The following is an 18290-nucleotide window of genomic DNA, read 5'->3' as shown; positions in this document are numbered from 1 at the left end:
AAGTGCTATCTCTGTTACCCACTACCTGGGCAAGTTTCTGAAGCTTTCTTTGCCTTAGTTTCCTCATTTGTGAAATGGAGATAACAGTACCGCCTCATAAGGTTGTTATGAGGTTAAAAGTGTAAATGCACTTCAAGTTCTCAGTACAGTGCTGGATAATAAGTGCTAAAAATTTTAGCTACAATTATGATCATTCATATACCCAGCTTGATTTTTAAGTTTTTTCATTTGTTTATACATTTCCTAGAATTTAAACTACTGAATTATAGAAAAAAATATAAATGTACAAATTAGAAAAAAAGGACTAATGTGAAAATTAAGTCATGTTTACCTCAGGAAGTACCCTAATGTTATATCTATATTGACTAATATTAAATTATTATTGTGACAATAAGCTAGAAGAAACATGGTTAGTTCTAACAGACTGGTTTGAAGACCACTTTTCAGATGAACTATGAATCCTCTATTCTCCCCTCCCCTTTCATTTCCTAAAAAAATAGGGAAAAGTTTTATTTCTACCTGTTCTTTTAAAAAAATTTTTGGTTGTTGATGGACTTTTATTCATTTATTTATATGTGGTGCTGAGAATCAAATCCAGTGCCTCACACATGTGAAGCAAGCTCTCTACCACCGAGCCACAACCCCAGCCCCTCAACCTGTTCTTAAAACAAGTAATTTCTTTTCAGTCAGACCTCTTTCATAATAAGAGATCACTGATTGTCAAAAAAAACAGATCAAGTCCTAATCCATACAATGAGTTAAATCATTACTACTGTTTCTAAAGATGAACTCAGTTTGCAACTAACATTAATAAATTAACAAACAGTATTTCAAATGTTGGAACACTATTATTTATGTCAATTCTTTCTTTGCTTTATAATTTATATTTTCAGTGTTAGCTGTTAAATCTTATAGGTAAGTTCCTCATAAGGAAAACCCACAAGTTTCAGTACTGAAAACTTTATAAAGGACTAGGAACCACTTGGTGAAAAGTGTAACACAGTGAGTCCCCCTCCCCCCATTAGCTTAATCACTAGAATATCAGAGACACACCACCAACAGACAGATTCATGGTATTGTGCCTTGTGGACAAAGTTCCAAGTGTCTCTACCAGAAATTCGCCTTAAGTTCTATCTACTCTCTCCCTGTACATTCTAGGACCCTTTCCCTCATCTGGATCTTGTCCTTTCACAGGCTGATTCCTGTTTTCAAAGTTTGGGGCTGCATTTCCCTGTAGTTTTTAAGCATTTTTGTTCTTGGGGCCAAATGCTAACACAAAGACTGAGTGAGTAAACAAGAGCAAACTGAGTGGGGGCACCCGAGAAGCGCAGCCTTGCTTCCCACTAGTCTACATCCGCATTAAACTTCCAATCACTTGATAACTGCACTCCACCAGAGGAGTCCTTTCTCAAGTCCGCGCCTGTGGAGCTCTCCAAATAACCCACAGACAGAGGTCCTCCTCTGCTCAGCGGGTGCGCTCTAAGGGTCTCTGGCCCCTGGCACAGTCCTGGAGAGCTGTGACACTTTGAGTTCTCTCTCCCATTGCCAACCCTCCAGACACTGTGCAGAGATGACACAAATAAGAGACACCAACTACGGGGAGGAAGGTTGTCTCACCTCCTTCTTCCTCCTCCAGTGAGTTCATGCAGGGAAAGTAGCCGGCCAGTGCCTCGAAGGAGGCGGAGAGGCTGCTCCGGCTTTGGGAGCGCTGCATGGAGCGCCCCGCCGCGCCGGCGCCCCCCAGACCCTGTCGGCCCATCTTGGACGAGGACCCGCTTTTCCCGCGGTACAAGATACGAGGCGTTTTGGCGGCTGGGACGCGGCGACCGCAGTGGTTCCGGAGCCAGTGTCAGGGGCCGGGTTGGTGCCGCGGGACCCTAGGGTTCTGGCCCCTGCCTCCCCTACCCGGCCCAGAGGGAGACGTGGCTGTCCCGGCGGCCCGGACCTCTGATTTGCTCAGGAGGAGGGTCCTGGTGGTGGCGGACGGAGAAGAGGCTGCTCGCAGGGGAAGTCTTGCCCAGGGGAGTTGAGGATCCCCGAGGCTGGAGCGCTGGAGTGTCGGCGCTCTCCCTCGCCGGGCTATGCTTCCGAAGCTGCGGTCCCCGCCAATCAGCGGCCAGAGGGGGAGGCGGCGGCGGCGGCGGCGGCAGCACCTTGGCAGGACTGGCAGGTCTTGGGCGCTCGCCTCAGGTTCTGGCCCCTACCCGGTGTGGCTAGGGCTGTTTTCCCAACCCCCGCCCGCCGCCGCTCGGCGAAGGCCAGAGACTAGTTAGACTAATTAGATGCAATGAGTTAGGCATCTCAAATCGATAATAGGTCAGGAAAATTTCTGGTAGTCACTTTCCCTTTCCTCAGGTTCACTTTAATTTGTTATCGTACCTCAAGCAAGAAAAGCTTAACACAAAGGCTCCCCAATTTTTACCGGGTTCCATGAAAACCTACAATGGACGCTCTTTTTCTTTCTTTCTTTCTTAACAATATAAAAAGTCAACTGAGAGGAGTTGATTTCTTAATCATTAACCAAAAAAGCACCAATACTGCGGGTGGGGGGGAAGCACAATGATGTCTATCAACTTTAATTTCAATGCTTCTTTCTCTGAAGGAAATAATCTGCTACCCGTTGTTATAAAGAATGACAGACTCCATAAAGATTAACATCTAAATAAAAGGTAATATCCTTTTAACACATTTGAAAGCAATACACACTAGAAACAAAGCAGTTTATAAGCAAAGTAACATGGTTCCTTCTTTGAATTGAAAACCTCTATCCCAGAACACAAAGCAATTTTAATTCCATTTTACTAGGAGTCAAAAGAGCATCCCACTTTTTCATAACCTTGGACAAGCATTCAACTCTCCATTTCTCTCCCTAGGGAGGTGGGAAGGTGGAGTACAATAATTCCAGCCCTATGTCACAGCTTGATCCATTGGGTATGGGTAATAGAGAATTTCAAAAATGCTTTGTAAAATGTAAATCACACAATCTACATCAGTTCCTTCATCCAATAAATATGTCCTAAGTAGTATATACACAAAGTACTTTACTTGATTTACTGATACAAATATCATTCAATTAATATTGATGGAGCTGCTAGTATATGCCAGCTATTTCTGTGGATACAACGGTGATCAAAGCAGCTAAAAATTCCCTGCTCTCATGGAATTTACTTTAGTGGAGGAGAGAGAGGCATAATAAATCAATGTATGACATAGCATTAAGAGGGGGATGAATGCAAATAAAAAAAAGTTAAGGAGTATGTGGTATACTGTAAATTAAAAAGGGTTGTGAGTGTGGGTCTCACTGGTGACATGACACTTGAAGAGGGATTTGAAGAAGATGGAGTAGAGAGTATGCATACAGCAAACACCTGAAATGTAATGTGGTAGTGTTTTGGGGGTGGCTGGAGTAAAGCAAGTGAGAATGGAACAGATCACACAGGGCTTTCTAAGTATATTAAGGACTTTGGCCAATGGAATTCTAATTTAAAAGGCATGATTAAAAATGCATTCAAATAATAATCCTTTCAAATCTTTCTAAAAATTAAAGAAATCCCTTGAGCACAAACAACAATACCATGGGAAAAAAGTAATAAACTTTAGTTGTTTAGACCTAGGATCACCTAGCTTTCTTGCTTCTGCTTCTCTGATAAACTTTTATCCTTTCTTATTAATATTCATATAACTCTTAGTCCAATTTCCTTTTCATTATTCACTTTCCTAATATCAGCATTTCAAAAGAACATTGATAAAAACCAGAGAATTCTATGAATGCTTTTTCATACCTTATCACTTTCATTCAGAGAATAGGAACCTTTTATTAAATGAGATTTTCATCATAAGAATAAAAGAGAATCATAGAACTTTGGAAACTGAAAGGACATTATTGAAAGTCATCTAATGTTTTTTGAACTGTGGATCATAAATTTTTAGTGAGTTATAAAATAATCTATTAGGTTTTGATTGGCATTTTTAAGAATAAAATGAAATAATCTAGAGTCCAGCCCTTTTGGTTAGTGTATCAGCTGCAGTATTGTTTCATAAATATGTATGCATGTGTGTGCTCACATGTATATAAGTTGGGTTATGATATAAAATGTATTTACCATTTTAAAAAATGTTAGAAAATGAATGTATATGATAGTGATACAATAAAATACTTATTTTATAAAGGAAGAAATTAAGATTAAAGAGCAAAACATCTTATTTCCAAGAATATCTGTCATTTTTGCTTGCTTGGAAGGAATGCAATTAGTAGCTTAAAAGCATTCATTATGTTTATCTTATTGTTTTAATCATGATATTTGCCAGAATGAGGCAAAGAATGATAAAAGGAAACAGGAGTTTATATTTTGATTATATTGGGAGAAGATGACACATTTATCAATCAGACTCTTCTAATGCAAAAGTTACCTGATTAGATTTTGAGAAATTTTGAAGGGACATTCCTAACTTCCTGTATGCAAGAAAATATCAGAAAAAATGATGAAGAAAATATCAGGAAAAAGAGAACTTCTAGAGAAATCCATTTATGACTGGATGAAAACCTTTTATTTGGGCATCCAGCAACATCATAATTATCACTGAAAGTCACTTTGGAAAGGGACATCTTGGGTTTCTATTAGAGATTGAATAGGAGGGACTGAATAGATCAAGTAGTTGTGTTGAGTTGCTTGGATAAATAACCTTGCTTTCTCTGTGTTAATAATTCACTTTGTGCACCAGAAGATATTAGTCTAAAAGAATCCAGATATACTTATTCCTAAATAAGCATTACTTCTCTCTTGCAGTTTCAGAACAAGGTTGTCCTGGGAAGCTTTTTGGCATTTTTTTCATAGAATCTTAAATGATATACACGAGTGATAGAAGAATGGCATAAGGAGGACTAGAGAGAACTAAAGAGGAAGAAGGAGAAAAGCCCCCTTCACTCCAGGGAAGAAAACTTTTAGGAGCAAGTGTTGGCACATAGGTCAGCTACAGACTGCAGCAATGGTCAGAGACTACTAGTTTTAAATGATAATAACTTGAGGAATATTCTGAACTTTTTGAGGAAATTTAGAATATTTTTATTCTATGTGCAATTATTTCCCTAGGTATAATACCTATTATCTAAATAATATTTCTTGTTTATATATGTTTTATTAAGTTGATTTTTAATCCCTTGTTCCATTCTGATACAAGTGTACTCCTCCCTGAGAAATTTAAAAATCCATAAAACAATAAACCATAGGGCTGGGAATGTAGTTCAGTGAGGGAGGGTCTGTCTACCACACATGAGGCAGTGGGTTCAATGCTAGCACTGCAAAACAAACAAACAAACAAGAGACTGTAAATGATGTCCCTCCATATCAGGATAATACATGTAATACATGCAGCATAAGTGTAGTATGTGTAACTTTGGAAATACTTTTCAAATGATGAGGCACTGACTTTTATTATATGAGAGACTACTATATTTCATTATATAAACAAAGTGTAGTTCCAGAATCATTATAATCTACTATTCCAAATATACACAAATATACATAATAAACTGCCTCTAAAAACAAAACATGATCTTGAAAAAGATTTTTCCAGAAAATATGAAAATTATTTTTCAAAGATAAACAGATATAACTTGCATATACTGTCATAGTATTGTATTTGATGAATATGTAATAGAATATTTTATAGATCTACCTCAGTTTATAAAACATACTCATTTTGCTACTTAATTCCTACATTAATTGTGAAAGAATGTCATCATTATCTCTTTATAAATGAGTTAAAAAATGATACTGAATGACTGCTTAATGAGAAAGTTGTAGAGCAGAACTCAAACTCATGTGGTCTGCTTTCAGGTTGTGTTCTATATACCCTATCACAGATGTTTCATACACTTATATAAAATACGATGATAGATATGATAATTTTAACTATGCAGTAAATTTCTTGGTCTGAAGTAAATATTGACAATACAGTTTTTAAATCACAAAGCCTATTCTAACTGAGTACTAACGTTAAATCTATACTTGCCTCCCTTTTAAAAATATATCAATATTGCATATTCACATTACCTGAATATGAAATCCAAAATATAAAATCATTTCTTCTATTCCTAGTCTTATGCCAATATGGCACAAGTAAATTGTGAACTTTTGTGATTTCCATTTTCAAATATTTTGAGTTTTTACTCATCATATTTGAAAGTGAAAAGTAGATGTTACACGTCAGTGATGGGTCAATTCAAAACTTTCACAAAAGTTAAGAGGTCAAAGATTATTTAAAGTATGAAAAGACAAAAAAGGAGGATCAAATGATTAGTACTTTCATAATTTCTGTAATAATATTTATGGCAATATTTGCCTTTATCTCTTAACAGAGCATGTCCATGGAAGTAAGCAAATATATTTTTTGATTAGGTTAGAAACTGATAAGATTTGACTGAAAAATGAAAAGGGAATAAAACTTTAAAGTCATAAGTCATAAAAGCAAACTAGTTAGGCAATATAGAGGAAGAATAAGTACTTGGATTCAATAATTTTATTTATAGCCCTTTATGTATAATAATAATTATGATAATACCTAAAATTTATATTCTTCATATACACGACTTCCTTAAATAGAAACATTCTATAGGGAAGTGACCCTTATTATCCCATCTTAATAGATGAGAAAATCGATACATATTCATTCAATAAATATTTGTTTAGTGCTTACCATGCTTCAGGCACTATTCTAGTCACTGAGGACATATTAGAGAACAAGAATGTACAGAAACCCCCACTCTCATGGAGCTCACATTCTAGTGGAATAATGGCTGACAATTATACCCCACTTACAATACACCAGGCCTTTCTCTAAACAACTTTACAAACCAGCATATATATTCATTTAATAAACACATAACCCCATGGGGGAGACAGTATTATGAATATACTTATAACAAAAATGAAACTAAGGCACACTGAAGATACTCTTGCCCAAGGTTAAACAATTTATTAGAAATGAAACCAAGAAAAGCCCATAAGGTTAGATGCAAAGTATTAAAAAGCAATTTTTCCAATGTCATAAGTAGCAAACCCAGAACCTGAATATAGGTGTTCTAATTCTATAATCCATACTTTTAACTGCTAAGTGACAAAGTCTAAAAGAATACACTGAGATCAACAATTAGGCAATGGGACTGGCAGTAGGAACTGTTTTTCCATTTATAACAAAAAACTTTTAGCATGGTAGTTCTGATTTGTTAAAAGGCATATTTATGTAAATCTTTATTTAGCTATCATCAGGAATCTAAAACTTACTAAATTTCCTCAAGAAATTTTAGGAGTCCATGTATAGATATGAGTTCAGTATCCCACCCCCCCCAAAAAAATCACATAAACCACTCAGCCTCCAGAGACAATAAGAAGTAAATATTAATGATATTTACAATTAACTGGTGTTTGGTCACCATTGAATGGATATTTCCAAAAATGAAATGCAGTCAATCATAAACCAAACACTTTGATAAATTGCAAAATTAGAAAAAGAATGTTCAGACCTTCTAAATATTATCTATATATGTTCTTAAATAGTCACATGAAATAAAATTTCAAAAGAAAAAGATTCATATAAAAAGGAAGCACTTTATTTTACTGATAACATTAACTATGATTCAATGATAAGTTAAAGAACTACAAATTCACTTAATACAGTGAAATTTAAAGAAATCTGTTTAGTTGTGTGTAGTAGTGCATGTCTATAATCCCAGATATTCAGAAAGCTAAGACAAGGATCACAAGTTTGAGGCCAGCGTAGGCAACTTAGCATGACTCTGTCTCAAAATAAAAATTAAAAAGAGCAGAAGAAGAAAATAAACCCAAACTGTTTCTCTTACTATACACTCACAAGACAAATCACTTCTGTGATCCCAAAACATGTAGGAATTTCTCCTCACCAGAAAACCAACAATAAATTCTGTAGTAGCAGACACCAGCTGGGTGTCCTCTAATTTGATTAATTTCTGACATTATCTGTAGATAGTGTCAGATCCCACAAGTTGAGGACTCAGTCCCCAAGACTTACTCCCACCTTCAGATGCAAATCACAAGCCCCTGAATATTTTACATTGCTCTGGCCTAGTGGGTACAAACTGGGGTTCCCACAACCTCTTCCTCAGTCCAGCTAATTTGCTTGAGCAGCTCACAGAACTCAGGGAAACACATTTACTGGCTTATTACAAAGGATAAAGAGACTCTTGAGACAAGATATAGAAGAAGGGGCTCAGAGCTCCATGTTCTTTCCTGGCCCACCATCTCTAAGAAGCTTCATATGTTCAGCTATCCAGAAGCAACCTGAACTAGGTTCTTTTGGGTTTTCATGGAGACTTCATTGCATAGGAAGGACACAAACATAGACAACCATGTCAAAATAGAATGAAACTAAAGGGTATGATCTAATGCTAATAGACTGGAAGGGAAATGCAACAGGGCCTGCCTGCTCAGATTTGGTATCCTTCCTAATGGTATGGGTCAGGATTCCTTTTGAAATAGGGGTCTTATCACCTACTATTCAGACAAGTCAGAAAATTTCCTTATAGTTAACTACAAGGCAGGTGAAAATTAGAGTTTCCATGGCCTGTATATATAAGGTATCCATACCAGAGTTAGAAGAATATCCTCAGCCATTTCAGAGAAAAGAATAAATATTTATTTTGATATTATAACTCTTTTGGAATTCTAGATGAATATCACCTACAACCTCTCATATCTATGAGATCAGCAGCACTTTCTTATTTTGCGGGTGTTACCCTGTACAAATATTCAGCAAGATCTGAACATTTTATTCAAGTTTCAGGTACGAATGTCATCATAACATTATGCAACATCTATAAAAAGTGTATGCATTTAAACTTTGTCTTGTTAATTCATTATTGATTTACTATTCACTTACTCCTTACATCACAATGTGTCTAGAATTTTACTTACTCATTACACCACTATGTGACTAGAATGTTAGGGAAAGTAGGATTACCTTAATAACACAGAAGTCTGGTTCCAACATGTTCCTTCTTTTACTATGATGGCTAAGCTTCATGTATTCATTTCAACTTACATGGCAGTGAAGACTTGATTACTATTCTGTTCAATTAAGTCATGTATTGGTAGAACATAATGATTATATGTTGTTCATGTTGCTGAATACCATGCTAACATAGAAAAAGAAAATTTAATACTTTTCATGTTTTTCACTTAATTTGCAGGCACCTTGATTATTTTTAATTATGTATAAAGAGAGAAGATTTTTAACATAGTCATCTAAAGTTGTTAAAAGTCAAAGCCCTTTAACAAGTAGAGAAGAATAAGGGTTCTGCCAAAGTACCAAAAATTTCAGTATTTTAAATAGCATATTGGAAAGAGTCCATAGAAAGTAGTCATGTTATACATATCCAGGTCAAACGTCACCTAGATTGGGTATAAGTGAATTGCTGCCTGAAGATAATTTTATTAATAGCTCAGTACATTTGGTAACTAGTTAAAATTGTGTGCAGAGTGGCCAATTTAGGGACCAAACCAAGCAACTCATCATCAGCTGATTCCCCAGTGTGTAAAAGATGTCTTTCAAGAACAATTTATGTCTTGTTGATATGAAATTTCATAATAAAAAGGAACAATACAGATTAAACATGTTTCCTTCCCCAAATTGAAGTCAATATGGTCTCATATATCTGTTTCGTTTATACTTTCACAATAAGATGGGTATCTCAGATCTAACAAGACTGAGGGCTATTACCCAGGGGAAATAGTCTCAATAAGAGGTAAATTCATGGTGTAATACAGAAACTCTAATAAATACAATTACCGAGAGGCAAGTCCATATGTGTTCTAATGAAAGGGTTGTGCTGAAGTCCTCTCCTTGACCACTGCTTTTTAACTTGGATTCCTCTGCTTGCCAGCTCCTTCTGTAACTGAACCTTCTGGAGCAGTGTTTCAAACTCCAGCCTCCTTTTCCATAATTCTCAATAAATTGTGAAAAGACATTTGTGGATGAGCTATAAGTCTTGCTCCATGATTTATAATGTGAAAAGTAATCAAATTAGCAAACCCATTACCCTTGCTGCAAGTCATTCACATGAGAGTCTCATCATCCATCCATCCATCCCTGTTCCTTCTATCCATATGTACTATTTCTTAGGTACTTTCTTAAGCTTGAGAGTAAAGTAATGAACAACTGGGAATGGGTTCTACATCAAGTATATCATGATATTCAGGCTTTTTTCTGGGTGGGGGTACCAGGAATTAAAATCAGGGGCACTTGATTACTGAGCCACATCCTCAGCCCTATTTTGTATTTTACTTAGAGACAGGGTCTCGCTGACGTGCTTAGAGCATTGCTTTTGCTGATGCCGCCTTTGAATTTGCAATCATCCTGCTTCAGCCTCCTGAGCTGCTGGGATTACAGGCGTGCATCCCTGTGCCAGGCATGACATTCAGTCATTACAAGAGTAAATTAAAGTGTGGTGTTCTAAATCAGATTGCATATGTAATGTGCAAAAATTTCATATATTCATTCATATATAAATTTTGGCAACATCATTCAAAGAACTTTTCTTCAAAAATATTTATTTATGAGCTGGGGATGTGGCTCAAGCCGTAATGCGCTCACCTGGCATGCGCGGGGCGCTGGGTTCGTTCCTTAGCAGCACATAAAAATAAAATAAAGATGTTGTGTCCACCAAAAACTGAAAAATAAATATTAAAAAAATTCTCTCTCTCTCTCTTAAAAACAAAGCCTTTAAAAAATGTTTATTTATTCTTTAGCCAACATTTATCAAAATTTGAACAGAAAATCTGTGGTGTAGAATTTCTGAGTTCCTTTATTTTGTGATATGTATGATTTTTTAAAAATGATATCTGGGATTTATTCAACATCTAGAAAAAATCATGCTTTGTGATGTGATTCACTGTTATATTAATTTCATTTCACATAGCACTGTATTTAACATTATAAGGGTAGTATTTTAAAGGTTCTCTGGGTAAGGTGAACAAATGTATTTGTATCTCCCTAAATCTTGTTTTTTTTTTTGGGGGGGGGGTGGTGGTGATGGTGGTATTGGGGATTGAACCTGCAACCTGGGGCCTAACACATGCTAGGCAAATTCTCTACCATTAAGCTACACTCCCCTTCCTCATATATTTTCAAAATAGTATATAAAGGATTTCTTATACTACTTTTATGTTCATTTATTAAAAACTTTCATTTTTATTCTCAACTTCAGATTATAAAATTAATGTGAAGTATTAATTTCTGCCTTTTATAGCCACTTAGAAGATACTTGTTATAGACCTGAGCATTCCGAGGAAGATAAAATCATTATAGCATGAGGTGAATAGTCCCTTGTCACTCTTTAAAGACAGTCTGCCCTAGTTCCTTAAAGAGCTGGAGTTCAATTCATCTCCTTGTTCTTAGATTGACTTCTACTTCCCCATCCATAGTTTGATCCCAACCTTACTCTCAATATCACTCTAGTAATTACTCTGATCCTGCAATACATTATCTAGTATTCATCACATTTCTTTCAATAGATCTCTTTGACATTGAACTTTTATCATGAATGATGAAAGAGAGATGTCATTCTATAACTTAAGTTCCTTTTTATCTCCATATATTACCTCATTCATTTAAATATAATTTTTGTGAGAGAAAAAGATGATTTTCCCCATTCTGGAGTCCATTAAAATATGTAAAGCAATACTAGAATCTAAATAACCCTATGAAGCCGGGTGTGGTGGCACATGCCTGTAATCCTAGGAGCTTGGGAGGCTGAGGCAGGAGGATTGCAAGTTCAAAGTCAGCTTCAGCAACTTAGTGAAGCGCAAAGCAACTTAACAAGACCCTGTCTCTAAATAAAATACTTTTTAAAAGTGGTGGGGATGTTGCTTAGTGGTTAAGCACCCTTGGGTTCAATCTCTGGTACCAAAAAATAAAATAAAATATCCTATGAGAATCTATTGTCAACATGTATTTATTTTTATAATGATTTCAATAAAAATTTAAAAGTTCTCCAAGTTATATATGGTTTCTATAATGGTGATTTAGTCAGTTTTTTCACCACTGTGACCAAAAGACCTAACAAGAACAATAAGAGGAGGAAAAGTTTATTTGAGAGTTTCAGGGTCCCAGTCCATAGATAGCTGTCTCTATTCCTCTGGGCCTGAGATGAGGCAGAACATCATGGTGGAAGGATGTGACAGAGGAAAGCAACTGGAAACATCAGCCAGGAAGCTGAGAGAGACTTCACTCACCAGGGATAAAATACATAACGCAAAGGTATAACCCAAGGGATCTATCTCTTCCATCCTTCCCCTACCTGCCTACACTCACTCAGTTAAATCTTTTATAACACAATCATTTCACCTCTAAACTTCCTTGCATTGTCTTTCACATGAGCTTTGAAGGACACCTCATATCTAAAATATAACAAATTGTCTATTCATCTATACATAAACATATAGTTGGTCCTCTGTATCCATGCATTCCACATCTGTGGATTCAACCAACCATGAATTGAAAGTAATTAGGAAAAAATTTCATCTGTTCTGAACATGGACATATTTTTTTTCTTTGTCATTATTCCCTAAACAACTATTTACATAGAACTTCCATAGTATTAGAAATTATTTCCCATTCTGGAGTCCATTAAAAGATGTAAAGCAATAAGTATTCTAGAGATGATTTAAAGTATACAGGAGGATGTGCATGGGTTATATGCAAATGCTATGCCATTTAATATGAAGGACTTGAGCATCTGCAGATTGCATTATTGGGGCAGGAATGTCCTGAAACCAGTCCCTTATGAACATGAGGGATGAGTATATACACACACAAAACTTTGAAAACTATATCAATGAAACAACTCTTGACAATCACTTCAACCACAGTATTTAATATAAGAATACTTATAAAAATTTTTGATTCCTACACTAGGCATTTTCCATAAGTTTAAATATTTTAGATATTGTGTTAGTCCAATTCATAAAAAATTTGTTTTATAGAGTGACTTCTCTGAAGTAATTTTAAAAAACTATATATTCAGCTGGGCATGGTGGCACACACCTACTTCCCAGTAGCTGGGGAGGCTGAGTCAGGAGGATCCCAAGTTCAAAGCCAGCCTCAGCAACTTAATGAGGCCCTAAGTAACTTAGTCTCAAAATAAAAACTAAAGGATCTGGAAATATGGCTCTTGGTTAAACATCCTTGGGTTCAATCCCTAGTATAAAAAAACTATATATTCATCTCTAAAATATATCTATTAAACTGATCAGTACTACTCCCTGTTTCATATGTGTTCAAGTATAAAGAACATAAAAGGCTACATGTTCATTAGATGAGATCTAGGTGAAGCCAAGATAGTTAAATTGTAAGTTTAATAATTTCTTACATTTCTGCATGCTGAATAAATTTTTACAAAATAAATGTGAAGTTCCAATAAATATATTTCCATCAAAAGGTGGAAATTTTTATGGAAAATGTTTAATAAAGATGATTGCTAATTAAGTAGAATTTATTGACCAATCACTTATTATTAAACAATACTAAACATTTATCGAATTCTTTACTAATGATCTATTAACTGGGTAAATCTATTACTTTCAATCATAATTATTTGAGAGATCAGTATAGAAAAGTTAAGAAAACAGACCAAATAATCATATGTAATTAAAATAAAGAGATAATAATAGACCAGCATGTATTTGGAACATATATGCAGCTCAAAAGCATGTAATATACTAGCACCAATGCAAGACCAAGATAGCTTAAGTACTCCTGTTTTGAGTGTAATAATGCCGCTTTTAAGATCATGAAACATTAATTTTAGAAATTGTAGGATTATAACATTCTAACACATAATTTTGAAAAAACACAGTATTCAAGTGGAAAGGGAACTAAAAGGACATCTGGGAGTAAATTACTTTGGTCTTCCCTCAAAAAGCATAAATTGTAAAGGCATAAAGTGGTTCAGAAAAGAAACCAACAAAAATATAATAAACTAAAAATAAAGCTGCTTTATAGACAACCGAAAACAACCACCTTGTTACGTCCAAAGAGACTTTCAGGTTATCATCTTACTGGCTCTCTGAATATTAGTCCACAGAGTTGATCACTAATCCAAAAGCATTATCTTGTCTCGACTTCCATCAGGTCTTCTAGGTCTCTTCCTATCTTTCTGGAATCTTCTCAAAACCTCTCTGGGTGATTTCATCTCTTCTATGGAATTTACAGCTTTAATGTCTGTAATACATTCTAGGGGATCAATCCTAAGCCTTCTCCTCTCATTATTCATCCCTTTGCAAGATGATCTCATTTCATTTCCAGTTTTAAAAACCAAATATCTTCATGCCAATGGATTTAGTACCTGAACCTTTCATCTGAGTTTCAGAGACATTTACTGTCTGCTTGACATTTTTTGGTAGGACATTTCACAGACCTCTCAATCTACTCTCTTGATTTCTTTCCCACAGAAATCTGCCTTTTTTCTTATCTTCCCTCTCTTAATAAATGACAACCAAAGCCAAGTAGTTACTTAAACCAAGAATCTGGACATCCACTTTTGTTTTTCACTCTCTCTTACTGTCTGCCTGCTTCAGCCAATCATCATCAAATTTTGTTGATTCTACTTCTAAAATAGATCTTATGGCTATCCACTTCTCTTAACCTATTCTAAAACACTTTCACTCTTGTCTCCAAGAGTTTCCTCACAGAGCAGCCAGGAATATCTTTTAAAAATCTATATTTGGTCATGTCACTAACCTTCTAAAACTCTGCCATATCTTCTCTCTGCAACTACAACAAAATACAACATACGGCATGAACTTAGAGGGCCTGCATTTCTCTCCAAACTTATCACAGGTCACATTTCCTATTGATCACCAGAATGAAACCACACTGATTCATTCCTTAAACAGGAAAAATTCCTGTTTGCTTCATAATCTTTTCTTATTGGCTGATTTCTCATTCCTTGGCACTCAGCCTAAAAAGCTTTTCTTCGCAATCCTATTTAAAGTAGGAGGTCATTTTTTATTCCCAAGTGGTATCCTACTCTTTTGCTTCATAGTATTATTTCAAAGGTGTATGTATAAATGTATTTATATTTTATTTTCTTCCCATCCCTACTTGAATGTAACCACTATTAGAACAATCAGCTGTCATTGATTTACTCACTATTTCTCCTAATAGAAATACATAGGAGATAATGTAATCTTGTTGAGGTAATGGAATAAAACAAAATAGAACTATGTGGTATGTTTCTAGTTTTGAACTATCTTAAAATCCATTTCCTCATTTTAAGTAGCATAATATCAAACATCCAGAGGAGGGAGTTCTTAAGCCTATGATGGAAGTTTTACTTCAGCAGATCTATGTAATTACTTCTAGTCCAAAGAATTTCTATGTCAGAGCTGCATTTTCTCCCTACATAATTGAACGATGCTCCTTATGAGTTATTTAAAATATTAAGAAATACTGCTTCAGGTCATACCGTATGATATTGTCCTTGAATGGTCAACTTCAAAGAAAGAAATAGAGCTTAGATTAGAAAAAGAAATGCGCCATCTGGCATTGTGCAAGGGTCAGGTGGAAAGACCCTGTGATGCTGCAATTTCTACACAGCAACCCAAAAGCCTATGGGCAAACATAGACACTCTGAATTTTACAAAATATTATCACATTCCCCAAAGAATTCTAATTGTATAAAGACCAAAAAAGAGATATGAGTATGTGGGGGAAAGGAATTGGGAAGGAATAAATTCTTTGTATAAATACATTTTTTTAGTTTAAAATAATTCCTTTTAATTTTCCTTGAGAACTATAGGACCAAGTGAAATTTCAAGATACAGAAGAGGTGACAGATAAAACTTAACATTCAATGCAAGGAACAACTAATTTTTGTATGATGTACAAAACATCTTCACTATCAATTCCAAAATTCGGTTCTGGTTGTGCCATCTATAATTACACAAAAGTACTTTTCCATAGGGGAGCCTACAAATACTTAAAATACACCTACTACTTTCCTTCAGTAAGGAAAATCTTCTAGTTTCCATACTTAAAGTATTAGGAAATAGAGCAGCTTATTCATTCATTCATTCATTCATTCAATTTTGGTGACTTTACCTGTACTAAAAAGCTGCAGGTCATTTGAATTTTAGTCTTTTGGTACTATATTTACTATATGCCCGCCCTTCATAATTTGCCTACATTTCTAATTGTAAGCACCTCTATTTCTCCTTCATTCATGCATAGCAAATAGAAACTCCCTGCTCAGCCTAAAAGGTTTTTTTTATATATTCTTTCCCCCACTTTTTAAAGGTTAGCATCAATTATATTTTTATTATGTGAGAGTTGTATTTTTAAAAACTCTCCTACTGTTCTTAAGTCTGTTGAAAAAGTCAATAAAAATTATAATTTCAGTAATTTCCAGTTTGTGCCTTTCAGATATACATGCAAGAATTTTAATAAATTTCACTTACATAATAAAATGTTTAGGTATTTACTTAAGTGCCTCAGATATACTGTATACAAAACCAAATCTTTGTCCCCTCAAAGCTCATATTCTAGCTGGGGGACACAGGAAATAGCAAATTTAATAAATCAGAAAATAGTACAGTGAGTTAAGACAGTGAATGTTATCAAAAAGAGTAAGTACAGCACAGTAAGGAGGTGGTGGGAGGTGAGAGTCAGGGTGGTCTCAGCAAGAAGGTGATATTTGAACAAAGTCTTGAAGAAAGTTCTCTTGTCCCTCTGAGCCTACAGCCTACCCTTCCTTTATTACCATCTGCTTCCTACAGATTTATTTAGCACTTACACTGTGTGAGGCATTATAACAGGTCCCAAAGACTCAAAGATCCATGAGAAAGTCTATTTCTGTTATTAAGCTCACACCTAGTAGTCGAAGAACCATGAAACAGGCATTTCTGTATGTTAAGTGTTATAATCAAAGTGAGAATATAAATTGCAGAATTGGAAGTAGCCAATTCCACTGGAATTGTTTTTGAATTCTAAGATATTTTCATTGTTTTTGAACTCTAAGATAATATGGTCTCCTGAGACTTCAAATGCAGTATTTTCCCTTCTCCATCAGTTCTTTGTTGTTAAAATGAGTCAAGGGTAGTTGCACCAATTATTCTCAAAAAATACTTTTACAAATGTTCAGATATTTAAAGCCTTCTAATGACCCTGTTTTGCTTTTGTAATAGTTTTACATCCCGTTTTAAAGAAAGCATCTCATCTTCTCTATGGTATTAAATCTGAAAATGACGTACTTTCATTTTTCTTTCCAGATCCATTTAAATGCTCTGTACTTGATTTCCTTTGTCAAGTTCATGGAATTTCAGGTCCAATTAAAAGTCACTGTATCAAAGGATTCTCTACTTCCTTTTTCCTTTTCTATGAAATTTGTTTATATTGAAGAAGATATACTATTTTCTAATATTTCATTCCCAAATTTAATCCCTCCAAATATATTTAGCATATTTGGGTAAAGTATACCCAAACTAAAAATCTGCTGATATTTTATGATCTTCATGTTCAAATTTCAGATTTTCCTTGTTTATTATACCACAGGACTTCCCTATGGTATCTAATTTCAGTTAGGTTCTCCAAAAAATCCTTGAACACCTTTGTTCATTGGGATTTTCTTATGTCACATGGATAGCCTCCACAGAAATTATCCTTCGATTTTAAATAGAACTTTTTATTTTACTTTTCACATTTATGTTTAAAGAATAATGAACATGTCAGACAATTCCTACCACAATATTTTCCAAGGTTTCATGAAATGTACTCTAGCTCTAGCCAGAAATACTTAATTACAGCACCATAATTCAATGATTATCCAATACAACAATCACTTTTTGGAAGTCTGCTTCAAAGTAAGTTTTGAAGAACCTGTGACTCATTTATGAAGTAAGATGAGCCACCATGACTGATGAGAATATATCATATTTCCTGGGAAGAAAGGAAGTAGAGGTGGGTTTAGAACCTCAGGACCATGACAAGGTAACCTGCATGGCCATCAGAAATGTATTAGACAGATTTAAAGTTTTAAAATTTAATTTTAATTTCACCTATCATATCCTCTCTAATAAAATCTGGTAGTCCCTGTTTCTTAGCTCTATAGTTGGATAAAGACCTTGGTTACCATAAAGAAAGATGGGCTGGGCCTAGAAGAAATGGTCAGGCAGGTCCAGCTCAAATTTCTCTTCAAACTATTAGCACTATAGGTTTCCATCACTACTTTTTGGCTAAAGTCTATTTTTTACCTACCTAGC

General features: G+C 35.1%; 1 protein-coding gene across 40 annotated transcripts in view; it reads right to left on the bottom strand.

The window, feature by feature from the left end:
* Window positions 1–18290, bottom strand: part of Rims2 (regulating synaptic membrane exocytosis 2) — a 551056-nt gene that overhangs the window by 22364 nt on the left and 510402 nt on the right. For 2 of the 40 annotated variants that reach the window (XM_076836203.2, XM_076836204.2), the window contains exon 1: window positions 1618–1714. The exons of 37 other annotated variants lie outside the window; for them this stretch is intronic. In XM_076836203.2, coding sequence (XP_076692318.1) covers window positions 1618–1714 — 97 coding nt within the window. Of the gene's footprint in view, window positions 1–1617; window positions 1760–18290 lie in introns of those variants that run through there. One more of the 40 variants, XM_076836202.2, reaches the window with a different exon arrangement.

Source organism: Callospermophilus lateralis, chromosome 16 (genome assembly GCF_048772815.1).
Source record: "Callospermophilus lateralis isolate mCalLat2 chromosome 16, mCalLat2.hap1, whole genome shotgun sequence".
In the NCBI taxonomy this organism is placed as follows: Eukaryota; Metazoa; Chordata; class Mammalia; order Rodentia; family Sciuridae; genus Callospermophilus; species Callospermophilus lateralis.
This window is presented reverse-complemented; position numbering and strand designations above follow the sequence as displayed.